Consider the following 27,964-nt stretch of genomic DNA (forward strand, 5'->3'; position numbering starts at 1 on the left):
CTCCGCCGTCTGAAACCCTCCGTGGACTGAGAAACTGCTCTCCGCTCTCCATCATCATCTGCCCAAAATTGCGAGCGGGGTGCGGTGACAAAAATGTCAACTTGGGCCACTCGCCCTCCGCCGTAGACATGAGCTCGGCCGTGGCTGTCGCTTCTTCCACCCGCAACAAGTCGTTCTCACCATGCGAATCCACTGCAAAGTAGTTGCGATCGCCGTGGGTTTCGGAGTTTTTCTACTTCTGTACTTCTTCGGGTGGAACGGCGGCGCGGATGAGCCGCCGCCGAAGGAAGTTGGAGGGGATCGGGAGTTGGAGGAGGTCGGCAGATCCCCACCTTCGCTTCTCTCCGATTATGTGGGAGGTGATGCCGTGGCGAAGTTGGCCAGAAAATCAGCCACTGGAGTCGGCGAGCGTGTGGGGCGAAAAGAGGGCAAGGCGACTGGAAGAGAGGGCAGCGTGAATGCAAAAAGGTAAAAGGACAGTTTGAGCCTCTCTTTGCTTAGGATCCAACGTTCTCATCATTCTTTCTTTAGTCTCTTTTTTAGTCATATTTTAAACTGAATTCCTCTATTTCAAAAATTTGTTATCAAGGGCGAAGCTTCATCTACAAAGATTCTCCCTTGTGTGCATTTAACATAATGTATTGTATTTGGCTGAAAATATGTATGTACTGTGTGCATAGGCACTACAGGAGGCAATAAATGTCAGTATGTTCATCATTTAATCCCATTTTGTAGGAACTAGGCCATCATCTCATTCTTCTAATTGACTTAAAGCTGCAAAAGTGACCATAATAGACAGGTTTTGCATTAATAATAATAAAAAAGGAATTGCACATGTGTACAAACTGACTCAGTGAGATATTATTAGAAGCAGCATATAAAGGAAGCCCATCCTGTTCATCTGAAAATTATCTGATCTATATTTTATTTTATTATTATTATTTCTTTTGCTGTTCTTTTTCTCTCTTTTTGGGGAGTTACAGAAAATCTCTGATCAGGCTTGGAACGTCACTTTCACTTTCTGCTATACAGGATGGACCCAGTTTTTTATGTTCTCGAGCCTCATGCATCCCTTGTGCTTTCACCTTCAGTCTGACTGACAGCGTCACAAGTGGAGACACCCTCCTCTACCGTAATATGTATTCAGCACCGACACCGGGGCTGGAGCCCCCAGACGCCGCTTGCTAGATAAAGAGCCATCAAGGCATTGCACTGAAGAAAAGTCCTTTGCGTCCTTGCAGAAGGCACGCCGCTGTTGCGTGTGCTCAGTGTTGATAAGAGAGATGGGTGGAAAGGGGTCACCGGTGGGCCTGCTTAGAGAAAAAAAGGAGAGGAAATAAGAGACTTAACCAGATGAAAAATGTTCCAGAGTGACTGCTAAGAATAGAGGAGGTAGTGAAGAAAAGGTTCAGGTTTTTTGTTTGCTACAGACGATCAATGTGAAAATGTTTGGATGGAACCGTTCATGCAGTGCCAGATTGATATTCTGGGATATAAATTACTCATGGTTGTCCTTTTCAATCCCTGTTCTGTGGTGAATCCGCTGTTCTGTTTGTCTATAAGTCAGAACGCCAGACAGATTTCCTGCAAGACTTACCAGATGAACACATGTCCAAGTTTTAATCTTTAAATTTCCTCTGGACACATCACATCACTTCCTGCAGCCAAAAATAGAGAAAAAATGGCTCCAGTTTATCCCCTCATCCTCACAATTTAAACTGTTGTCACAGTTTTGCTCAAAGTACAGACATTTTTCTTACTTTTAAAACAATTGTTTAGTCATATTTACTAGATATTCAATCTGCAGTTTTTGTAAAGCTTTGGGTTGTAAATAAACAAGCAGTAAATAAACACGCAGCTTCAGACCCCTCTTTAGAAATCATGTTGACCTTTCACATTGTTGAAGTTGATCCATGAGGTCACCAGCTGTGTGTTCTTACACAGTGCACAGTGACTGTCTGCATTCAGGGACTGCACCTATAATTCCAGTGGTGTACCATCACAGGAAACTAAGGAATCTCTATTTGTCTGCAACAAGTAGATGTTTTACACACAGATAGAAAACTAATTGTCTTCTTTCTCAAGTGCAGTCCACTTACTTAGACAGTTTGACCCTCTGCAGTCAGGAGACCCACACCAGTTTGATCCTCCAGAGGGTGGTTGGAGAAGTACTGTGGCCTCCTTCATGATAGAGAAATGTGTGGGCTTCTGTAAATGTGGTCTCTCTGGTATCCTCCTCGCCTCCACAGAGGCTGTACGCCTTCATGACATACAGTACAGACCAAAAGTTTGGACACACCTTCTAATTCAATGGGTTTTCTTTATTTTCATGACTATTTATAAGGCAAGAAATCCCACTTATTAACCTGACAGGACACACCTATGCAGTGAAAACCATTTCAGGTGACGACCTCTTGAAGCTCATCAAGAAAATGCAGAGTGTGTGCAAAGCAGTAATCACAGCAAAAGGTTGATACTTTGAAGAAACTAGAATATAAGGGGTATTTTCAGTTGTTTTATACTTTTTTGTTTAGTGCATATTTCCACATGTGTTATTCATAGTTTTGATGCCTTCAGTGTGAATCTACAATGTCAATAGTCATGAAAATAAAGGAAACTCATTGAATTAAAAGGTGTGTCCAAACTTTTGGTCTGTACTGTAGTTCTCTCCTGCAAATACTTGTGAAGCATCTTCCTCAGACAGCGTTATCATGGCAACACTAAGCGCATCCCTGATGTTTTTCATGTTTTCATGATTTTTGCCCTTTGCAATATGATATTGTATGAGTTTGTTTAGATGATGATACTAAGCTTTTCACAATAAGCAATTAATCAGTTACTTGCGTGATAAATTTAGATGAGCTCAATTTGCATTTTGACTATAATATTCACATTTCTGTGGGAATGTCACTATATCACTTAAATGGTCTCAAAACAACATTATTGTTCACAATCACGGGGCAACTTATTGCCCCGTGATTGTGATAAATCGGCAATTTATTGCCAATAACATTTATTTGTTATTTGTTTACAATAACAAATAAAAAATTTTATTGTGACAGGCCTAATCACAATATGATATTATATCAATGTGTTTAGATGACAATATGTCTCTTGATATGACAAAGACTGTCATGATACAAATTTCGATTCAGTTCGATTCTCAAGTCTGCGATTGATATGACACAATATAATATGCTGACCTAAAATCTAAATCTAAAATGGGGAATCCACCTGATTTCTCTTTGTATCCCAAATCTTTAGTCAATCGTAAGTCAAAAAGTTATCAGTTCTGTGTAAAAACATCTTTGCAACACTTCCTTAAAAGATTCACTTTATGACTGCATGCTTCTTAAAACACTGTCATTTCCTTGAAGTCTGTGGCTGTTTGTTGCAACATCTCTTCTTTACATGCCCTTCTTTCCTTTGCATATCTAATAAACCTTGCTGTGGTGCTGCTTTGCAGACAGAGAGTTCATGTCCTGCTGTCAATTTGTGACTGAGATGTTGTATTTGACCTGGCCAGTGAAACACTTTCACACTGGATGCTAGAATACTTTGGTATACAGAGGAGTACTGAGTATTTTCAAGAACCTTGGTGAATGACCCAGTGGCTCTACTAGCCCAAACCATTAAACTTCTACCACGATGCGTCACAGTCAACAGGAGGTGACAAGCATTCATGATTTCAAGTAGTACTTATTCATCTCCGCTTTGGTGTCGGGGAAACAAAATAGTCTTTCTCCTGACATCCATCGAGTTACCACAGCATTTGGTTTGAGACACTGCCTTCTTTCCTGCATATGTTAATATGCAGGATTATATTTCTGTTGATGTTTTGTGTTAAAACAAATCTCTTGCCCTGTCACTTCAACTATAGTTAAGCAGTGTTTCTGGCAGTAAAGAAGTCACTCTCTCACCGCAGCATTACGCAGAGTCATAAAAATGTCGTCTTGCATGACTGAGCGCTCTCTCTGCTCTGGGTGTTATGAGATCTCCCTGCTGGCCTGAGTAGCCCGATGTGCTGATGAGACTCTCATGGTGAGTGAGAAGTCAGGAGAAGTCTGCTGTATATGTGTGTTCAGAAATTACAGCTAAATGAGTCATTAGGAGCAAAGGAAACACTCATTCAAAGTGAAATGCAGGTTGCATTAAAATAAAAAATTCTAGTGCAAAACTGCCTGTGAGCATGGCTAACAGTTTTGTGCTGCATCTGCACCTGGAGAAGGCAGAGGAGCTCGATTTTTTTTCATAGATTATCTATCTCATGTTTGGACAGCAAAAGTTTGAATATGTTTTTTTTTTTTTTTAGTTACATGCTACAGCTTTAAGGAGATGTTAGATGTGAAACTCCACTATCTGGTAGACCTCCAATACATCTGTAAAATATTATGTCTCAGTAGGGCAAAGTGGCGATCCAGCAGCCAGAGCAGAACCCAGCGTCTTGCACTGCTAACCATGACTTAAAATATTTTTTAGGTTTTGTGCATTTTGTGCTCATCTGGGTGATTATTGACAATTATGTGCTGCTTTCCACCACTTCTGATTTTGACATTAGAAGAGAAGAAATTGTGCTGTAATAAAGAAGTTCCAAGACTATTGCTATTTAATATACTGCATGTTCCCAACCTTGATCTGATTTTTATTGAACTCAGAAAAGTGAAACAAATTACAGTACATATATAACAGCAAACAGTAGCAGTTCTTCATTCAGACTTTCCCGTGGCAAATAATGCCATTTCCATTCCTTCGGCGATTGATTAGGGAATCACCTTTATGAAAGAACTCTGCTTTGTTCCTTCCTCAGATGTTCAGAGAACGTCTTTGATTCCAGCATCCTCAGAGTCCATTAAATGACCCAGTTCCATTCTAATAGCTAAAAAGCCCTGAAGTTGTGCTTTGGTACAGCTGTTGCTCTGGTTGTTCCCTCTGCATGTCTCAGTTTTTCTTCCACATTATTGTTAATCGTGCTGTAAAATTTTGCCCTTCTTTCCTTTGCATATCTAATAAACCTTGTTGTGGTGCTGCTTTGCAGACAGAGAGTTCATGTCCTGCTGTCTCTCTGGCGACTGCAATGGCTTCAATTGACTGCTTCCAGATGTGGGGAGCAGTCCTTCAACATGGTCCACTGTGCACGGCATGCCACATTTGCCAAACAAGGACACATTTCTGTTTGGTCTCTTTTTTTTAGAACTTTATTTGTCTATTTTTTCAATTTAATATACAGAAGTACAGTATATTCAGATAACATGTTCACAAAACATAAACAAAGCACCCCAAGTAAGAGAGAGAAAGTAAATAAATGTGTATATAAAATAAAATTAGATAATAAGACAATAATACTTTATTGATTCCCTAAGAGGGAGATATTTTGTTTGTCCCAGCATAGTACACAATGAAAATTAAAATAAATAAAGTAATAAGAATAAACATACAACAACAATAAATAACAATATATATAAATACATACACACATGAATGTATATACAAAGAAAAAAAGAGCATTGGGGGGGACCTTGGGAGGATCCTGGGGACTCTGGGTTGGCCTCTCCAATCTCTGGGGATGAGGTTGCCGACATGGTTACAAAGCTCCTTGGTGGCAAGGCCCCAGGTGTGGTTGAGATTCACCCAGAATTCCTTAAGGCTCTGGATGTTATAGGGTGACGCGACTCTGCAATATCACATAGACATCGGGGGAAGTCCCCCTGGATTGGCAGACTGGGGTGGTGGTCTCCCTGTTCAAAAAGAGGGACCGGAGGGTGTGCTCCAATTACAGAGGGGTCACACTGTTAAGCCTCCCTGGCAAGGTCTATTCAGGGGTCCTGGAGAGGAGGGTCCATCGGATAGTCGAACCTTGGATTCAGGAAGAGCAGTGTAGTTTCCGTCCTGGTTGTAGAACACTGGACCAGCTCTACACCCTCAGATGGGTCCTGAAGGGTATGTGGAAGTTTGCCTAACCAGTCTACATGTGTTTTGTGGACTTGGGGAAAGCGTTTGACTGTGTCCCTCGGGGAACCCTGTGGAGGGTTCTCCGGGAAAATGGGGTAATGGGCCTTTTTCGGGCTGTTAGGTCCCTGTATGACCGGTGTCACAGTCTGGTCCACATTGCCAGCAGTAAGTCTGGCCCGTTTCCGGTGAGAGTTGGACTCTGCCAAGGCCTTTGTCACCAATTCTCTTCTTTACTTTCATGGACAGAATTTGTAAGCGCAGCCAAGGTGTGGAGGGTATCTGTTTTGGTGGCCTTAGGATTGCATCTCTGCTTTTTGCAGATGACGTGGCCCTACTGACTTCATCAGGTCGTGATCTACAGCTTTCACTGGAGCGGTTCGCATCCGAGTGTGAAGCAGCCGGGATGAGGATCAGTGCCTCCGAGGATCAGTAAATCCGAGGCCATGGTCTTGAGCCAGAAAAGCATAGAATGCCTTCTCTTCTTCGGGGACAGATGTCCTGCCCCAAGTGGAGGAGATTAAGTATCCTACTATTTTGCTCACAAATGAGAGAAAAATGGAATGGGAGATTGACAGATGGATGGTGCAGCGTCTGCAGTGAAGCGGGCGCTGTAATGGTCTGCCGTGGTGAAGAGAGAGCTGAGTCAAAAAGCTAGGGCGTAGTGATGGGCATTTATTGTTTATTGTTTATTTGAAAAATTTCACATCGCGATAAGGGTTTTGATTTATTCTGACAATGATAAATTTCAATTAATGGTGTCTGATAACTCCAAATACCAAAAATATTGTTGGTATTGTTAATTTTACTACTTTCTCCAATGTTGGTTCGTGAGAGCATCAATAAAAATCAATAAATTTTCTAATTTATTAAAAATCAATAAATTAGAAAATCTAATTATACATAATTTGGAGTTTAGCCACAAAATCTCACATCTTTATGTAGCTGGTGTCCCAAAGCTGCCTATTTTGACGCTGGATTTGTCTTTTAAGAACAGTATTTGTATGCAGTAAGAGCCATAAAAAAAGACTGCAGGGACATTGTAAATACTTTTTTATCCTCACTTTGGTCATTGTTGCAATAAATACCTCAAAATATCTTAATACAATTTTAAGTCCATATTGCACATCCCTATTAGAGTGTCAGTTGATCCAATCAATGGAATATATTCAGACATCTGGACAAAAGTAAGGTACCCCATCCTGATGCAGAGAAACACTTTGGATTCTATACTTTTGTGTGTATGGTGCCAAAATGATGAAAGTTTAAAATGAACATGAAAATAAATTTTGGTATTGAAAACTCTATTTCTAACTTTAAAAAATATAACATTGGTTGAAGTAAGTCAAACAAGGCCTTATGTTTTTTTCAAATATCTAAATGTATTTTACTGAGTGTAGGTTTCTAATTGCAACCTAACTTTGGTTTCTTTTGTAATATATTTTTATAAAAGATATGGCTTTATGCCCATACATTTTGTGTAGTAGTATTAAAATCTTGCAGCATATAAACTATTCAACAACCAAACAGGAAATGATCATCTTTCTCATTCCTGATATCCACACACACATGTAGGTTTAAAAACTTGACAACCCAAATGGATTCTGGCAGTAATTTCTTAATATCTGGATTATTATTGTTGTTATGTCCCCCCCTCTATATGTTATTGATCATTCATCTGTTTTTCATATCTGAAGCTTTTTTTTTTCTTGTGTATTCCAGTAAATTTCTGGGCAACGCGATCCGACCTGTGACCAGGCGCAGGCGGCCTGAGGAAGTCATGCACTTAGCTGTGGTGGCTTGTGGGAAACGTCTGGACGAGACCCTGACAATGCTCAAGTCGGCCTTGCTATTCAGCTTGAAGAAGATCAAGTTTCACATTTTTGCTGAGGACTCCTTGGCCCCTCAGTTTGAAGAAAGGGTAAAAGACCTTCATCATGCAAATTCTAGGAGTATGTGTACAAGTTGTTAAATGGCTCAATAATGTCACACAGGAAATCAATGCACACAATGATTCCATGAAAAGACCTTAGGTTTTTATATCTCTGGTGTGTCTTTTCCCTGGAAATAGATTACATACTTACATACCACTTCTTCTCACTGCTTACAGTGCTTACAATTCAAAATTGATGTTTTGTCTCAAAACAGGAACATATTACGTAACTGAGATTTTTAGATCAACCTTTCATGGTGTGGGATCTTTCCAGTAATGTTATAAGTCACCAGCTACATAAACAATTCAAATTAATGAACCTCAAGCTGAACTCTAAACCATTCATTCAAATGTTGAGTTTACAAGCCTGCCTTCGTGCATGCTGAATCAGTGCTGCGTGTTGACTGTTGTTTGGGAGGAAAAAAGGGGAATTATGGCAGTCTGGGCTTGGATAGTGTTGCACATATGCTGGGACCAGCCACAGTGCTGAGAGACTCAAGGTAGGTGCTTGCCAAGTCCTTGTGGCTCTCAAAGCCAGTTCTGGACCAAAATTCACTGATTAGCAAAGACATATTCACTGACCTTCAGCTATTTTTATCTATTCTTTATTTAGGCTGTAGCTTCTGTAAAATGTATTTCTAGTAGTGTGCTGATTGATTGGCCACCAATTATAATGGTCATTTAGGATTCATAAGGACACTTACTGACTTAGACTTAGACTTAGACTTAGACTTGTACTTTATTGATCCCTTGGGAAGACTCCCTCAGGAAATTGAAGTTACCAGCAGCTCCCAGGCAAAAAACAAAGATAACACACAGTAAGCAAAAGTGCAAAAGAATACAAAAATACAAATTAAATACTAAGGTACACACTAAATGTGAGTAACCAAAACCTTAAATTATGCAAGAAACAAGGAATAAGAATATAGAATATAAGAATTTGGCGGATAGATTGACCAGTGATATCGTATTGCACTATGTGGTTTGACCTGATAAGTATGGAGAAAAATACAAGGGGTCACTACTCCTTCTACCCTCTGTCCTGTGTCACCTCCCCCCCCCAGTGAGGAATTGTACAGTCTGAAGGCATGGGGGACAAAAGAGTTCTTAAATCTATTGGTCCGGCACTTGGGAAGCAGCAGTCTGTCACTGAACAGGCTCCTCTGGCTGCTGATGACGGCATGTAGAGGGTGGCTGCTATCGTTCATGATGTCCAGCAGTTTGTTCAGTGTCCTCGCCTCTGCCACCGTCACCAGAGAGTCCAGCTTCATGCCGACCACAGAGCCGGCACGCCTGGTCAGTTTGTCCAGTCTGGAAGTGTCCTTCTTGGATATGCTGCCTCCCCAGCAAACCACGGTGTAGAAGAGGACACTGGCAATCACAGACTGGTAGAACATCCAGAGCAGTTTGCTGCAGATGTTAAAGGACCGCAGTCTCCTCAGGAAGTACATCCTGCTCTGCACTTTCCCATACAGGTGGCTAGTGTGTTTTGACCAATCTAGTTTACTGTCCAGCCACAGCCCGAGGTATTTGTAGGAGTCCACGACCTCAACCTCAGCTCCCTCTAATGCGACTGGTCTCGGCTTTGGTCTGGACCTCCCAAAGTCTATAACCAGCTCCTTCGTCTTAGCGGTGTTGAGTTCCAGGTGGTTTGTGTGGCACCAGAGAGCAAAGTCCCTCACCAGACAGCGATACTCCTCCTCTCTGTTGTCCCTGATACATCCGACTATGGCTGTGTCATCAGCATACTTCTGTATGTGACACAGCTCCGAGTTGTAGTGGAAGTCAGAGGAGTACAGGGTGAAGAGAAGAGGGGCCAGCACTGTGCCCTGGGGGGCTCCTGTGCTGCTGACCACAGTGTCAGACACGGTGTCCTTCAGCCTGACATACTGATGGTGAAATCAAACCCTCAGGCTGTTAAATAGGCAAATAAACACAAGTGAATAAAGAAAACCAATATGACATCACTCTCTTGAAAACTCCCCCGCTCCACCATGATGGACTTGAAACAACCTATGCGCTCCTGTAAAGCCTGTCATAAAGCGTGTGTGTTGATAACTACAGGGAAAATAAAATCTTTCATAGCACCCTAAATAAAACGCTTATCCATCCCTTAGCACCTGCAGAAAAACATTTCTGGAGCTGCCACTACACAGAAAGCCTTATACTCTTACTTTGTTTTGTATACGAAGCTAAAGTTGTCTTCTGAATGTAGCTTCTGATTCTGTAAATGGCTAAAGGGCTAGTCCACCCAATTTTTCACAACTTTGAGAGCCGTTTCTGTTCTAGCTTAAAAACTACAATTTGAGATGCTCAGACCACAACCAGAACATTCTGCCAGTCATTCAAACCCTATAGTTTTTTGTTTAAGTTTTTTCTTTCTGAATAGCATTAGCTTGGCAATTATAATCCCTTATGTCATGAGCCAGCATGGAGAAAAATATAATAAAAATATACAAAATATACAAAGTATACAATAAAAATGTAGCTATCTTCCAAATTTACCAAGTAGGAAGTATTTGAAATATTGTGCCATTGTTATTAAATCATTAAAATGTTTACTAAATAAATATTTACCTGCGGAAGGGGATTAGGGTTACGGAAAAAAAAATTCTGACTTTAATCTCAGTGTCCTGAGATCAAAGTGACAATTTAACCTTAAATTCTGACCTTTGAAGTTAAATTTATTGGAAGTTTTTTTTTTTCAATGACGTATCTTCAAAAATAAGTTAGTTAAAAAAAAAATCCAAATCACAGAGCTCAGAGCTGCAACTCCCAGCTCTGTAGCTAAGAGTTACAGTGCTGTCTTCTCTACATAACTGAAAACTACAGGTATAGCAAAAGCCTCCATGTTATTATTGGACAGAGGGATTAAAAAAAACTGCCAGAAGCTGGTTTTACATTTATTTCAAAAAATAGAAAATTATGTCAGTTAACATTTTGTCTTGTCTAAACTCCAGCATCTCTCAATTTGCACGATTAGCTCGATTAGTATCGTCAGCAACCTAAACAGCATCCTGTTTGTTTCCAAACAAACAATTCAAAACAATTTCCAAAATGGCAATAAAATTTTAAAATGTATTTGTCATCTTCTGGGACAAATCAAATTGTTCCTTTTAAATTGACAAAAAAAAGTAACTTTGCTGCACTGCTGCCTTCCTGTTACATGACGACGTTACATCGTGTTTAAAAGAAACTACAGTACAGTTTCCTTTCTAGATATTTTCTTTAGCTTTTGTGCCTTCTCTGAATGATTTTTGAAAATCAGTAATAAAGAAAGTAACTAACTCAGTCTTCTCTCAATATTATCTTCAATACTGAAGAGTGTTGTGAGCATGAAGTACTGGCATTTAAGCATGGTGCATTCACTGATTGGAAAACATGATCAACCTTTTAAGTTGTGTTTCCATTAGAAATGTGTGCAAAACTTTGTTGATTTTCTTCTAATGTCCAAAAAACACAATTTTGCAAAATTGTGCCGTTTTTCTATTAAATAAGAAATGCAACTAAAATTACACATGGGTTCACACAATAAGTGATAAGTGAAAAACGTGCTGCACCATCATCCTCCAACTCTTTTGGATCATCTCCTCCTCGTGGTTTGCGCAAGTGGCAACATCTGGTTGTTCATCAGATGACTAGTGATGTGAAGAAAATGTTTCCATTGCAGTTTTGCAAAATAATCCAATTTCAATATGGCCTAAAGAGCTATCTCAACTAACTACTTATTCTTAAACATGGGTTATACTTTTTGTTTTCTTTTTTCCTTCCTTTGGTTTCTTATTTTGTTAGTATGTCCTTCTAATTTATGTGAAGCACTTTGAATTGCCTTGTTGCTGAAAATGTGCTATATAAATAAAATTATCTTGCCTTACTTTCACTCAAACTTTTTATTGAAAAACTATTTTTTTCTGAATTGGTGTATTTCCATTAAGCGAACTTATTTTTTACATTTCAAATTGCGCAATGATAGGGTCAATGGAAACGCAGCTACTATCTGTGATTATCAAATCCTCAATCATTAAGCGTATTTTCGCTCTGTACTGGTCACCAACCAATTTCCTGGTGCATCGCTTTCATCTCTTACTTCCTTTTTGCCTTTATTTAAAATATATTTTCATGAGATGTGTATATCTTCCCATGCAGCTGAACCAGTGGCCTCAGTCGGTCTCAGCTAGGTTCCAGTACAGCATCTATCCCATCTCTTTCTCTGTGGGCGACGCTGAGGAGTGGAAGAAGCTCTTCAAACCCTGTGCTGCTCAGAGACTCTTCCTACCTGTAAGACCACAGCACAGTTTCTCATCTTATATCCTCAATATGCTTAATGTCACTAGTAGGCTAGCAAGCAAATATTTTTTTTCTCTTTTAGAGAAACATATTGTTTTTCCCGCTCCTGCAGTTAATTCTAGGTGTAGTTTATGGATATAATTAATTACAAGGGTGACTTCTCACATTTGTCTGCAGTGCGCACTCAAAGAAACAGACTTGTCTCTAGAGACGGAAACCAATGATTTCATTAAGCGGAGCTTGTGCTCTGGTATTGATTTTTCTTTTCAGACCGTTGTCCATTGAAATAGCAGTTGGCTTTCTAGCAATAAAAGGGACATAATGCTGGTGCAGCAGATTTGTAATGTTCTCCTCTCACTGCAAAGCAATCAGTCACTATTAACCCCAAAACAAGTCAGAGTTAACATATTACAGTTTCAAGTGCAAAAGAAAAAACAAACAGGTGAGGAATGAAATCCTGACAAAAGCTTCATCTGGCTCAGGAAACTGGAAATTATACTGAGGTCTTTTGGAATAAGATCTTAATTTCTATTGTGATTTGGATTTTTCTTTTAAAACTAACTGCTGTTTTTGAAGATATTTCATAGAAAAAAAACTTTCAATAAATTAAGTGAAAACCCACTGTAAATACACATTTAAAAGTGTGTTTTGTTGTTGTTGATGTTTTTTTTTTAAGAAAACCTTTGACTAGTTGTTGCAGCTGGCTGATTAATAGGAAACATGACCCCAACAAGAGAGCTGCTGGTGGAAAACAATGGAAAGTTATAGTGGAAGTTGGAACAAAAAAAGCATGCAGTTCCAGGCTCCATCCTGCAAACTTGCTGTGTCAGCTGCAAAAGAAAAAAGAACTGCAAGCTGACTTAAAATTATATCAGTGTGGGAATTGCTTATTATTTGTAAGCAGTACCTTTTAGCCTTATGAATATTGTATATGCAAAATATTGTATGTTGTAAAGAAGAATACTCCAATAACGTCAGGTTTTATCTCAACATTGTCTCTTCTGACAGTATGGCTCCACACTGCAGCTTCCAACCTTTACAGTTCCACTACACTGCTTCACTCTTGCATAACATTGTTTTGTGTGCAGGCGTGTGCGTGTGTGTGGGCGTGTGTGTGTGTTTGTGGGCGGGGGTGTGCATGTGTGTGTGTGTTTTTCCAAAGTAAAAATGTCACTAACAAATATCCCTAAAATCAGAGTGGCTCCTCTTCAAAGAGCAACAATACAATCCAGTGTCCAGTGATAGCAGAATCAGAGAATGGAAAGCTTATTTAGGATTATTTAAATGTATTGAAAAAACTGTTTTCTATGAAATGTGCTTAAAGATGCTAGACTTTTTAAATTATAGCATGTTATTACTCTATTAAAACATAACTTAAAAAAACACCTAAAAATGATATGCTAATTTTAAATTCTAAAAGTTTTTAAAAGTGTGTTTGCACCCAACGGCAAACACACAATGAGTTTTTTTGTCACGGTCAGAAGTTTCACAATGTCAAACATATCCTGAATACATACGGAAAGTTTTAAGATCATGATTTAATTAATTAAAGAAGTAGAACATTTGGAAAAAAAAGTTTGTCTTCTCTTGTTAAATCATAAAATTATTTTGACAACCCTGTTTTATTAGAAAGCTAAGTTCATTATATCTCATAGCCAAGCCTGAGTACTGCCGGACTCTTAGCCTCCAGAAGTCACTTCAGTTGAACCTGTCGCACAACGTGAAGTAGGCTGAAAAATTTCAAAAAGCAACTCATCTTACTTTGATCTAAATAAGTTCAGCAACAGCTGATAATATAATCTATATGAAAAAGGATGCCAATTTCTCAGTCTTCATTACTGTCATTATTCCTTAATAGACAAAAACACAGAAAGATATAAGGGTTGTATTTTTATTGGCCAAACTACAATACTAAATGAATTTGTAAGCTGATGTTAATTAGTCCTTAGTTAATCGATTAGAACAAACTTTAATCTAATAAACCATTAATTGTCAATGGTAAGCTGATTAATTGTTTGCATCTCTGTTATGTACTACTGTTGCCTCCAGATAATCCTGAAAGATGTGGACTCATTGCTTTACGTGGACACCGATGTTCTGTTTCTGCGGCCTATGGACGATATCTGGATGTTCCTCAAGTCCTTTAATGAGTCCCAGCTGGCGGCCATGGCTCCAGAGCACGAGGTGCCCAAGATCGGCTGGTACAGCCGCTTTGCCCGGCACCCTTTCTACGGCGTGACGGGGGTCAACTCTGGCGTGATGCTGATGAACCTGACAAGGATCCGCAGAACATTGTTTAAGGTGAGCTCCGAACACAGCCCCCCCCGTCACTCCACACTGTGATAAACACACTAAAGTGGCCTGTAATTTCTCCCCCCACCCCTGATTGCTCAGAGTGGCTCTGAACAAGACTTTTCAGATCACCACACAGACATCATGCCTCAGAGCTCAATTTAGCATCTCTACTGGCAGTACTTGGAAAGCGGAATGCAAATGTCCCACAGCTTTGATGACTTTCTTTCTCCTGCTCGTCTTGCTCTTGCAGAGTAGCCTGATTGCTGGTGGTCTGTTGTGGGAAGATCTTCTTCATCCGCTTCACCAGAAGTACAAGAACCACATAACGTGGGGAGACCAGGATCTCCTCAATATTATCTTCCACTATAACCCAGGTGCAGTGTTTGTTTCACTTTATTCATCACATCTAATGTGGATAAAGAAACCAAAACTACTCTGAAACGTTCTATATTAAAGGTTGAAAAGCATACCCTGCTCTGCTCACTAATCCTGTAGTGTTTTAAAGCGGTCCTTGTCATGGCTGCGGCTGCAGACCGAGTTTCCGCTGCAACTGTCAGATATGGGCATTAACTTCTCAGATGCAGCGGCAGAACGCTGGCTGCCAACCAACGAAGCCAAAACAAGCTCCGCTCCGATGTCTTCGGATGAATCCTTTACGTTTTTCTATAGACAAGAGTCCAATTCTTTACTCTGAAATCAGAAGCAACTTTTAGAGACTGAGATGTGAGGCAAGAGAGATGATTCGTAGATGAGATCTAAAAAGAAAGGCAAAGGAATTAGCATTTCAATTTGCTATTTTTTGGTGAAAGACTGCACCCTCTCTGTTTGTGCAGTTCTACACAAAGATTTTATGATAGATCATATAGATATAATCTATCTATAATAGATAGATTATATCTATATGGAATCTAGATAAAATCTAGATTCCATATAGATTATATTATCTTTTAGAAAGCAATAGAAATATCTTGAGGTTGCAAACATCTACGTTCTTTCCCAGCATCTGTTACCTATTATTCACCAACTCTTGAGCCAATGTATTGCAGCAACTGGAGGACATTTTACTTTGACAGAAACACTTTGTTCTACCTGCCTTGTGTGGCTGGCAGGTCGTAGACACCATGTAAAACATAAAACTGATCGTTTTCCTGATCCTAGGTTTCTTTTATAGACAACTCTACCTCCATTTCTCCAATTTTCATTTTCAAGATGCATCTATACAATTTTCTTTAAAATGTCCTTTTTTGGCGTGATTATTTTTTTTTTGCATAAATTACATTTTAAAATAAATTTAAAAACAATACACAATCCACAGCCATACGCAAATAACTAAATTCTTTGAATCCTTGATACCTCCTTCAAAACTGCTTATAACTGCCCCGCTTTAATAGTTCAAACACCAAAAATACCTTAATATGCATTGATATGCACAGTGAAAACTGTCTTAGAACTACCACAGAAGCTAACATCTACAGTCTTCCTTATCTCCACTCTTAGGTGTTCAGCCAGTCAGTGCCAAGAAAAGTTAACGGCACTCCAGGATTACCTGCTTTCCAAACTCCAGTCAGTGTGAAGTAGCATTGTGTTTAGGTGTTTTAGCTTCCAAGCTGCATTTTCTATCAAATAGTTCACAAATTTGATACAAAATATTTGTACATTTAATAGGGATGCATCAGATTTTTCCTGCAGATCACTGATACGGAGCACATGGATTAGCTGTTACTTTTTCTCCGTAGAGACCAGAGAAAAAGTAGAGATCACTATGTGATCTAGCAAAATGGAACCATAAAATCACCTAACGTAGACAAAAATATGCAAAATATTTGTAGGCACAATGCAGCAGGTATTCAGTCAAAATGACAACAGAAAAACCTGCAGTCAGTAAAACAATATTTCACAGTAAGGCCTAAAATTATAAATGAAGTCTAATAAATCTCCCAACACTGTCTATATCAAATATTGTCAAGTAAAAAAGGAAACAATCATTCAAAGTCAAATGCAGGTTGCATTAAAATAAACAATCCTGAGTTACTAAATCAAAACTGCCTGGTTAGTGCTGGTTCTGATGGGTTATAATTCTGTAGAACACCTGCAGGAGGTAGATCAGCTCAATTTTTTTCACAGATTATCTGTCTCATGTTAGGACCTTGGAAGTTTTAATATATATGTTAAATGTTGTCTGGTATGTCAGATGTTCAATGTGAGAGACGACTGTCTGGTTGAGCAAAGTTCCCCTTCACTTTCAGAGAGTTAAAGTTCCACACACCATTGCTTATTTGCTGGTGCGAGCCGACATAGTCTAGGGGTGAAACGATTAATCGGATTCATTTAGATTAACTAATTGTTCATTAATTAATCTAACTGATTAATTAATTGTAATTAATTAACTGGAATATACACACTCAGAAAAAGACCATCTGCTGAAAGAACACAATCAGAGCTGAAATTAAGCCAAAACACCACAAAATATATACATTTTGCATTTAAGATATCAAAAAATATTTTTCTGAAAACATTTCCTGCCAAGGTTTCATTTGTAGACCGTAGTACATTTCAGCAGCAGGATAGCCCGAAGTGCCCCATGTCACGACAGAAACGTTACATCTCTCAAAGTACTGTCATTACCCGTCAAATGCTGGTTAATGATTCATAGATTATGCGACAAAGCGGCTATAAAAGGTGGGTTTAAACTATATTTAAAGGATTTCTGATTCAGCTGTTTTATAGTATTTTCAGAAATGTTCTGGGATTGTAGTGCACGAGGCTGAAAACTGCTTTTGTTTGGTTCTGGGGAGGCAGAGCAGATCAGAACCAGAAGACCGAATGACCAGAAGGATGATAGGACAGCAGATGTTTAATGCGTCGAGGTGCTAGACCGTTCAGAGATTTATGAACCAACAACGTTTTAGGTCTGTTCTCTAAGCTGTGATGGCCGATGAGAGGACTTTAGAACTGGGGTGATGTGCTGCGTCTCCCTAGTTTTAATTAAGATGCTGCTGCAGTAATCAATGTGACTACAGATAAATGCATCGTTAAGTTTCTCGAGATCTTGAAATATTTTCATTTTGCACTGAGGGCGATGAGATTAAGTTTGGATCGCTACGAGATGAGCATGACTTTGTGGAATGCGGAGCACCTAGATAATAGGGACCTTCATCTGTCCTGTAAAACCCCCCAAAAATGAATTATTCTGAAAACGTGGAAAGACGGGTAGAATAAGACAGGATTCTTGCTGAAGCGGAAACTAGAGCGCGGTACGCAAGACCAGAATGAGTCAACATCGGGGGCTGGTGTTCTGTTAGGACGCCGAATGACTGATCGCCATACGCCTGGCACAAACGGATGGCTGCAACTGACAGAAAGGGATTACCAAAAACACTTTTTAAACTTTCCTAATAATTGATACCTTTACAGTAAGGATCATTTAGATAATTTGTAGCTTAATTATAGACTATCGCCACAGCTAAAGGCTGTAAAATGAATAAATGCCAAGAAATGTACTACTAAGTCAGCTTAATTAACTAGATTTGTTTGTTTTTTAGTTTAATTGTACAGAATGTATGTCACATTAAGGTGGAAATAGTTTTAAAATATATTTTTTCCCCTGCAAAAAGCAGGTTCTGTATCAGGGGTGTTTACACTTTAGTAAATGTATTAAATTTGAACATGTGATGACATGTTCTTTTTTTTTCTTCTGTTGCAGAGAATCTCTATGTCTTTCCCTGCCAGTGGAACTACAGGCCTGACCACTGCATGTATGGGAGTAACTGTAAAGGAGCTGAACAGGAAGGCGTGTCTATTCTCCATGGCAACCGTGGAGTTTATCATGACGACAAGCAGCCTGCGTTTAAAGTAGTCTATGATGCAATACGTAATGTAAGTACAGGGGGGAAAAAAACTAAATATTTATATTTTTGGACAAAAATTTCTCTCAATATTATTCAATCAAACGAAAACGAATCTCAATTAAAAAAATAAGTTGTGGTCAAATCTTTGAATTGTAATGAAATTTTTTGTTTTGTAATGGAATATTTAATTTTGCAAGAAAAAAATTGTCTAAAAAACTATTTTTTTAATTCAAATCACTTATTTTGGTCTCATGAAGAGAAAAAGTTATTTGCAAAATATAAACTTTTATTTGCGCATGTCAGAAATCTTTGGTTGCAATTCTCAAACTTTTGGTTTTGATGCTCACTTTTTTTTGGTTGAACTCAAATTGGATTGCTGGAAACATGAACATTGTGGACGGGGCCTAAGATCCCTATTGGTTAGCACTGATTAAAGCGGAAAACTCTGACTCCCTCCCACCTCAGAACTGATCCCCAAACTGCAGGGTTTGCTGCTCCGCTTCAGTGACAGGACACAGAATGTGAATGACAAGTAATCTGCACAAAATTATACCGTTTAACAGCTAGTAAAGTGTCCACGCTTTTTTCAAAGAAGAAATTTTACGCAACTTGTGATGACAGTCATATATTTTGTGTGTTGTGGTCCCAGTTAGCATCAGTGTTGTATAAAGTACTGAAATCTCAGAGTCAAGTAAAAGTATAGGTACCTCTCCAAAATATGACTTTGGTAAAAGTCCAAGTCACTGACTGAAATGTTACTTGAGTTAAAGTCTTAAAGTATCTGAAACTTCTTGTACTTAAGTATGGAAATTGCTGTAAAAATGGATGTACTCAAGTAATGTAATGAAAAGTATAAGTAAAAAGTAAAACAAGGCAAACTTGTCAAATACACTTAAAATAATGTACACAACCAAGTGCAGGCAAAATTAAACCTGCTAATAGATATACCTGCAGGCATAATTTAGTTAAGAAAATTAGGTGCTTTACCTATAGCACAAGGTTAACTTAACCTGCTTTACAACTGATTATTATTCGTTAAATTTAGTCTAAATTGCTATCACTATGGCTTCTGTCCCCCCTTGAACAGAGGAGTCTAGGTAGCCTGCTACAGTCAACATTAGGCCTAAGCTAAATACACCACGTGTGGAACTGAAACAATGCCAAACAAAGTTCATTTATACAGGTAACGTTATGCTCAAGATTTCACAATAGTGCCTAGTGACCAAGCTATAGTTACTGAAACAGGAGGATTATAACCATTTCATAAGACGTTACCTTGATGTGTTTCTTCAAGTTGGACGGGGAGTTTTTGTAAGATAGAATTTCCACATCTTTGGGCAGGAATAACATAAACTGCATGCGGTACGACGAATCTTTAACACCCACGAAAGAGTGTATTGTGTTTAAATAAGGCCATGGGCTCTCATCACCAGCTGGTGGTTCCCCTGGAGCCGTGTCCGACGCAGTTGCAGTCGTTGTGGTCTCCGTCTCCTCCTCCATGTGGCTGCTGCTGATTGCAAGACTTGCTTTGTGTTTAATTGGAGAAGCGAAACAGGTGTATCCTATTGGTGGTGATGAACAAGCCCAGGCAAGCAGGCTACCGACTTTGTTGCAGTCAATCAGTAGGTGGGGTCAAAACACTTGCGTTTCTCTCTCTCGCTTTTTTGTAACGAGTAACTAAACCACACATTGAAAATGTATCGGAGTAAAAGTATGCAATTAAGTTTGGAAATGTAGTGAAGTAAAAGTGAAAGTTATCAAAAATGTTCATACTCGAGGAAAGTATGAAGTACTCCAAAATATACTTAAGTAAAGTAGTGAAGTGTTTTTACTTTGTTACTTTACAACACTGGTTAGCATATCATGCTAGCTAATGTTAGCATCAGGTAAAGTGCCTACCCTAGGCTTGTGTAATATTTGCTTGTCTTTATGTTGGATTGGTTAACCAGCGCACTTTTGACGAATTGCATTAAGTATGGCAAAATACCAAATATATCTAGAGGAAATATATGTTACAAAACTATTATGCAAGGCCTCTTTGTGTGTATTGACTAGCAGCAAAGTTAAAGTGGGAAAACTCACCAGACCCAGTGTGTCATTAGGTCCACGTTAACCTACAACACACATGCAGGGGTGGAGCTGTAGGGGGAACTGGGAGGGCGGCATCACTATGGCTAGGCTGCTTTAAATTTGTGTTGTTTTTTTCATTAGTGACCATGTAGCCTGATGTTTTTGGGGTTTTTTCATGTCTTTTCTTCATGTCTGTTTGATGAACTTTCTCTCTCTGTGGTTCCAAAGCTTGTAAGTCCTGCTGTTGCAGGGATGTGTATGCTGTAAAATGATGTTATCATGAGCTTTGTCCTGCCCCGGGCCCAACTCTGATTTATTCCACTAGTGCACACATGTGTGCAATCAGATTATTTATTTACCAAGCACATAGTCAATGCTGTGGATGAGGAGAGACAATGTAACTCCTAAATATATATTTACTTCCAGTTGCAAAATGGAAAACCAAGTTGGTAGATCATGAGCTGAGGTAGGATATTCACATAATTTCTGTATTTCTTATTAGTGTTACAGTGTATGTGTCTTGTATTTAGTTTTATTTTGAATTGTATTATTTTGAATGCCTTTTGCCTTGTTATGCTATGAGATTATTCATTAAGCTTTGTTGCTACAGGACTATCAGGAGTGACAGCTGCTAATCAGACAAGTCTCACATTAAAGATATTTGATTCCTGCCAGTTTAATAAGGTCATTATTCAGGGACAGAAATATGATAATTGGTTAAGATGCTGTGGCAAACTTGGTTTTGACAAGACAAATATAAATGAGCATGCATATGTGTTGATAATGACATTTTTTGCAAGAAAAATAAAAAGTTACCACCAACATCCTGGCAGAAGTCTGAAACAGGTTTATATCTGAACTTTTTTTTGCATCTGGAACACATTAGAACCGAATGATCAAATTTCCTTTATTTCATGTTATTTTAGTTTTCTATTTTCCCTCTTTTCATCTTCATTGTAGCTGAAGCTGGACTGGAGTTCTGTTTGGCTTTGGTGGCTTTCTGAAGGGAGACATTGGCTGAGCTAATACTGCTAAGAACTTAACATGTTCCCTCTCCTGTCATTATCTTGTTTTGCTTTACTTTGACATATAAAGTAATAACCTCTAGTTTGAAACGGTGTGTGGCTGTTAGCTTTAGTGGTTAAGTTTTCTCTGCGGATAGCCATGGTCCTTTGTCGCCTTGACATCAACAGGAAAGTAATAAGAACTTAGCACTGGATTGTACCTGCTAATCACTGGATGGATACAACAGCACACAACAAAAAATAGTTGTTGTAAGAGTAGCTTGCAGATATTCTAGCTTTTGTGTCTTGATCACAGTACAGCTCTTTCAGCTGTCGCTAAAAACAATATGTAGAAAGAGGCAACCGGAAATGATTCAATGAATGATTGAGGTCCAAATTTAAATGGAAGTATGTCACCACTACTTGTGGCTTACAATTGGTTGTTTAAGGCACAGTTCAGAGGTGGGTTAGTCAGCACTAACCATTGGGACACATCTTTATGCCCCACCCAGGATGTTCATTTTTCCAGCAATTAAAACTCTGAGTTCAACCAAATAAAGGGACCAAAAGTTTAAGAATCGCAACCAAAGTTATGTGCAAATAAAAGTTTATGTGTTGCAAGTAATTTTTTCTCTTCATGAGACAAAAATGAAAGACATTTTTCAAAATGTTGTCAATCATTCATGATGTTCGACTGGTTGGAAAGCTGAAAAGGTCTTTGGAAATACTGCATCAGTAGCCATGTTTCCATTCAATTATGATGTAAATTTTTAGCAAATTTTTTAAATCTTGCAAAGAAGAAAATGTGAATTAGACGTGCTTCCCTCTACTGGTTTGAAGTGAATCAACCAGACCACGCAAAGAGTGATTTCAGCAGATGTTGACGTTACTCATGGCTGCAAAAACAAAAAAAAAGATGTAGTAAGACGTAGATACTTTTGCTCACATGTAGCACATACTGTACATGTAGCTTGCATTCAAATTATGAACGTGGGTATAAATTGTTCACCCACTTGTCAATCAAATTCCTCAGGGCTTTGACATGGAGGCTGAATCCACACTGCAGCTGCACTGGATTGGAATTACAAGTGGCAGCTAAAGTTTTGTGTAAACCATTGTACTATATGGTTGGACATTAGTATCTTTTTGTTATCCAAAAACTGATAGAAAAACATCTCACACTTCACAACAGTTGGCTGAAAAGGGTGGGACTGCTTCTTTAGCTTACAAGAAAGGGCTCACTGAAAAAATCTCTCAGGCTGGCTGTCGACTGTGATGTTAATTCTCTTGAGCTCACATTAAACAATCTGGGTCAGTTTTTTAATTTCAGACGGCAGTTTCGCTGTCAGCGAAGATAAACCTCTTAAAGACGAGGCGGGACGTAATTTATGATTAATACACAAACCATACCCCACCTTGCTGACAGAATTTGTAAATGCTGTTTACAGACTGTGATGAATTATTTTTTTAAAATACTCTTCATCTAACCTTTTTCATTATTACAGTAAAACATACAAAGCACACAGAACTTGGGGCACGGATTTGTAGTTTAGTGGGAGAAAAACAATATTGCAAAATGTTAGATCTTATGATTCCGTTGCTCTTATATGTAAACCATTTACACCAATGTTTGTTGAAAGAGTGTCCTTTGATACATAGAAGATATACCAGCTTTTCCATAGAGGGAATCTCCTCCACGAATTGCCAATGGGGAGGGTGTTTCTTTAGCCAAGACCAGGTTACAGTTTTTTTGTGGCTACCGATAGAATTTTAAATAGATAAATGTATTCTTTTTGATGCACCTTTCCAGATATTATTACCCAAAAGGGGAATGCTGGGGTTCATGGGGATGACATATCCCAGTATTGAATAGTAGAAAGGTTCTACTTTGGACAGGACCAAAATAAGAGAGTAATTGTTGTTCTCATGGCCAGACACATTCTCTCCAACATTGCTATTTGAAAACTAATAAGTGCCCACATAGTGATGGTACAACATGTTCAGGGAGGAGCTTTCCCCTGTCCTCCTCGAGTCTCTTAGCTGGACTCTGGAATAGGGCAGAGATGCCACCATCTTGGAGAGAAGCTGTAATATCTGTCCTCCTTAAAGAAGGGAAAAACATTGAGTACTGTGAATCATATTGAATAATCTCAATTCTGAATGTTGATTCTAAACTTTTTACATCAATAATCTCAATGGGAATAGAGCATTATTTGACAGATTCATGAAGACCAAATGGGGTTCAGTAAAGGCCAGCAAATTCATGACACCACAATACAAACACTACATATAATAGACCACGCTAAGAAGCAGCTGCAGCACTGCGGGGGGTGGAGAAGAGAGCACGGTGATCTGAGAAACACTAAAGGAATCTTAGTGTGTGGAATATGCACTAACCTGGTCTGCCGATTAGATACTGTACTGATCAACGAAGAAGGGAGCAGGTGGTGCACTGATGGGAGGCTCAGGGGTGAGAACCCGGGGAGGAGGAGTGTTGATGCGGGGTGGCGCTCCTGCTGTCTGCTTCGGTCCCCTACATGTTCAGCAAAATCACAATTCCTAATCCAAATTCCTGGGTCAGACGGGCTACAGTCATACATGAAGAGGCAGTGAACAGAATATTTATCCACAGGAGGATTTAGAGTGGGTGGGAATCTGTAATACAGGCGTGTGCCGAGATCCAGATAGACAACCAGCAACAATCTGACCAGGGCAAAGCCAGGGGGCAAATCCAGGGAACAAGAGAGCACAACAATGATGGTGAGATGAAGAGTGCTGGAAACCTACTTGCATAATACATTCGATAATATTGCAGCATGAGTGTGAATGAGAAAGGAAAAAACAAGAGAAAAAGAGAAAGAAGGGAAACAATCAGGGAGTAGCACAGGTGCAAGAAATAATGATAATGAGGAACATAAAATGGATCGGCTCAAAACAAAAGATACAAATCACCATATGAACATCGCAGTTCCATATTTGGAACAGGTTGAAGTCACGATCAACCTATTGGATCTCACGTTCTCACGATCAGCTTTTGGATATAAACATTTTGGTAAATGTTTATATCAAATAGCTTTATTTTTTTCCCAATAGCTGTATAAATTTTTTTTGTGCAATGGGTTGCAGCTGGCTTCTCAAAAGCATCTCAATAAATTGTATGACAGAGTTACCCTCCTGTCCTTCTGGGACCCCAAAGATACACACGTTTCTTCTGGAGTGGGACTCTAAATAAAGTACTTAGACTGGAGTTTCCTCTGCTGCTCGATGCAGGAGCCCAGCACCTCGATTGCTACCTTCGCCCAGTTGTAGGCCCTGTACATCAGTGACAATACTGTCCAGCTTACCGTTAATCTCATGTCCCAAATGGTCAATGTCTTGTTTTGGTTTTCCATTGTTCCCCTTTAAGGCCATCTTCAAATCATCGATACCCTTAAGTATTCCATCCGAGTCCATGATTGTTCCGCGGTTCTCAACTCCTGGCTCAGCCACGTTGTTGCTAGCTTCATTCGGACGCTTGTTAGTTTTTTGCGGCCGGAGTACTTTTATCCTAAGCTCTGAGCATCTTTATCAATTTTTTATGGCTCAACGTGCTTCTCCTTCTGTTCGTAAATTACGTTGTCAAGGTAGCAAGCAGATTAATGAATGGAAGTTTTTGATATTAAGGTAGGAGAGAGGTTCTGGTGCGACCATTATTCCATATGCTTCATGAAATCCAAAACTTGATGACTTCCCTTTTTTCAAAAATAAAAAATAAAAAAAGAAGCTAATTACACTGAAATAACTTTGGTGTTGGATGCTGATGACTGACTGTTTCTCCACAGTTCCCCTTTGAGGACAACATGTTCCAGTCACTCTTCTATCCCATCCAGAACAAGTTCTTGGACACTGTCAACACTCTGTGTGGTCGGATTCCCCAGGTCTTCCTCAAGCAGATAGAAAAGGCGATGAAGACGGTGTTTGAGGCGAATGTAGTGCGCCATGTCAGACCGCACAAGTGACTGAGGTTGGAGAGCTGGACTTTCTATGGATTGTGAGCAGCAATGGGATATGTTGAAGCAAACTGGAGGTTGTGTGGGTTGGTAGTGCTGGACACTATGAACCTCCTAGAATGGGTTACTTTACAAGACAATGGACTGCGATGATTTGGTGGAATGAACAGACAGTGCCTTGCTAAAGTATTTCCACCCCCTTTAACTGGAGTTTCATATTTTACTACGTTGCAATGCCAAGCTTTAATGTGTTTTATTAGGGTGGACCAACACAAAGGAGTTTGATTAAGCCCCCTAGTCAATACTTTTTCCAAACAAATTTTTGCCCATTCCTCTCACACTGCAGAGCGTTCCTTAAACTAACGATGCACCGATTCACTTTTTTCACTTTCGATACTGATACCAATGAGGTTTAGTATCAGCTGATACAGTACAGAAAAACAATGCTGAATTGACGTAGGTAGTATCTTTTTTTAAACACAAATATAAATGTACTGTATCAAATTATAAATTTGATAACTGCACCAGTACAGCTCATTTAAATACAGAACAGCTTAACAAGGTTGGTCAAACGTATGAAAACAGTACAGCATTAATTTAAGTCAGTGCAATTAGGAATATCACAGCCAATGTAAAATAATGAAGAAACTAAAACTGACAAAAATAACAGGTTGACTGCCTTGGTCAAACATGTAAAAAATAAACTTCAAGAAAACATATTGATCTTATTTCTGGCTTATTTAAAAAGATTTTAGCCGATACCAATTTTTTTAGTAACAAAGATGCTAAGTTGAGAACAATGGGGTGACTATTTTAACCACACATGCAGACGTGACCCGTCAGCCTTCCCTCCCCAAAAGAACAAAAGGTTGATTTTCAGACTTGTCGAGGTAGATAAGATCTGTGGATGAATTTTTTTTCTCATGTAAGTATTGGCTGATCGCCAGTCTCCCAAAATAAAGGAAATTGGGGGCAATTTATCAGTGCACTCATATTTATAGTGCTTTCATTAGCAACACAACTACAATTCTTGATATTTTTAATAGAATAATAGGTGCTATAAAATATAGCATTTTTTAAAATAAATATGCAAAACTCCATTGTAAATTACTTACACCTTGCAATTCAAATTAAATGTTGAAAAATTTAACATTTTTGCACTGGATAAAAAAGTAGAAAACTGGTTATCTATTATTAGCTCAGTTCTTTTGTTTCACTTTAAATATGCACTGTTTAGTGTTGGTCTGTCATAAAAAATCATATCAGGCCGCATTGTGGTTGTAATTTGACAAAATATGTGCAGTTCAAGGAGTATGAATATTTAAGTAAAGGCACAATGCTGATCAATGATGCAACAAAATATTTTTGCCTTTTTTTTATCCTGTGGTTCTACAAAAATAAGAATGTATCACATAAATTGCCATGGGTAAAGAAAATAATGAAGGTAGCACCTCATCAAAAGCGCAGAAGAATATTTTTAGGTATTTTTTTTTTGTTATGCGTTTTCCAAATTGATATTTTTTCTCACTTTTCATGCAATATTTAATAACAAACGAGTAACTTTCAGAAATATGAACCTTTTAGCAGTATTTTGAATCATAGGCATGTAAATGAGAACAATCCAATAATTCTGGGTCTGTTTTGCAATTATGCCACTATCAGTACACAATAAATTAAATATTATATTTTATGTTGAAGACAGATCCTTAAAATGCACTTTGTGACATTAAAATAGGTTTTTATTATTATTCTTTTAAAGTGAATGTACACATTTTAAGCAACTTTGCTTGACTTAAATCAAACCAAATGTGCAAGGTTTTTTTTATGGACTTAGTATGGTTGAGAATGTGCCATAAAAATATTATTGTGTGCCATGTTTACTATCAGAAGATTTGGAAGTGTGTGTGTGTTTGAAAAAGTGTCTCTGCTTGAAGATTTGTTGTGTGCCTGAGTTGTTTTTTTTATGTGTTATAATAGTGTAATTGTGTCACATATCTCGACTTGCAAATTTAAAATATAGTCCACATGTTTCTAAATAAAACAATGTAATGTTTTGAAGCTGCTTCAGTCCAATTTTTCTTACACTATATTCAATTAAAAAAACTTGTTTGTCCTGAGAGGCAAAAAGTTGTCCCTGGGGGGTAATTTTAAAAATGCTGCAAGTATGGTTCTATTTAAATATTAAATACGCTCATCTTGAGGATGCATTTAAGACAAATGCCTTCTGGGAGAAAAATATGGTCTTGGGAGATAATAAATATATTTAAAGGAAATGTTTGCACATTCTATTCCAAAAAGTATGTAAGCAGAGCTCCAAGCTTAAGTCACAGAAGTTTCCCTTTCAAAAAGATTTAGGATTTATAAGAAAAATAACACAGATTAATAAGAAATTACATGACATAGGTCATCATTTTCTACATGTTTCTGAACTGATCCTGACTTTAGATAAAAAAAAATAGTGAGTTATTCCAACTAATTTAAATAAACTTTAAATTCTGGAGGCAAATATTCAGTCACAAGTATGCCAAAAGCTTGTTGAGTTCTATAGACAGTGCATAACTGACACATAAGGAACTTTTAACCAAAAAATGT

At 38.5% G+C, this 27,964-nt stretch overlaps 1 protein-coding gene across 1 annotated transcript; it reads left to right on the forward strand.

Annotated features, from left to right (window-relative positions):
* gxylt2 (glucoside xylosyltransferase 2) lies at nucleotides 1-27,405 on the forward strand. The gene is made up of 7 exons (XM_023353387.1): nucleotides 1-468; nucleotides 7,669-7,867; nucleotides 12,026-12,157; nucleotides 14,216-14,467; nucleotides 14,712-14,835; nucleotides 18,165-18,337; nucleotides 25,205-27,405. The coding sequence occupies exons 1-7, from the start codon at nucleotides 182-184 to the stop codon at nucleotides 25,379-25,381; spliced, it is 1,344 nt and encodes a 447-aa protein (XP_023209155.1). The 5' UTR covers nucleotides 1-181; the 3' UTR covers nucleotides 25,382-27,405.
* Nucleotides 27,406-27,964: the final 559 nt, after the last annotated feature.

The sequence above is a fragment of the Xiphophorus maculatus genome, chromosome 20 (assembly GCF_002775205.1).
Source record: "Xiphophorus maculatus strain JP 163 A chromosome 20, X_maculatus-5.0-male, whole genome shotgun sequence".
Classification (NCBI taxonomy): domain Eukaryota; kingdom Metazoa; phylum Chordata; class Actinopteri; order Cyprinodontiformes; family Poeciliidae; genus Xiphophorus; species Xiphophorus maculatus.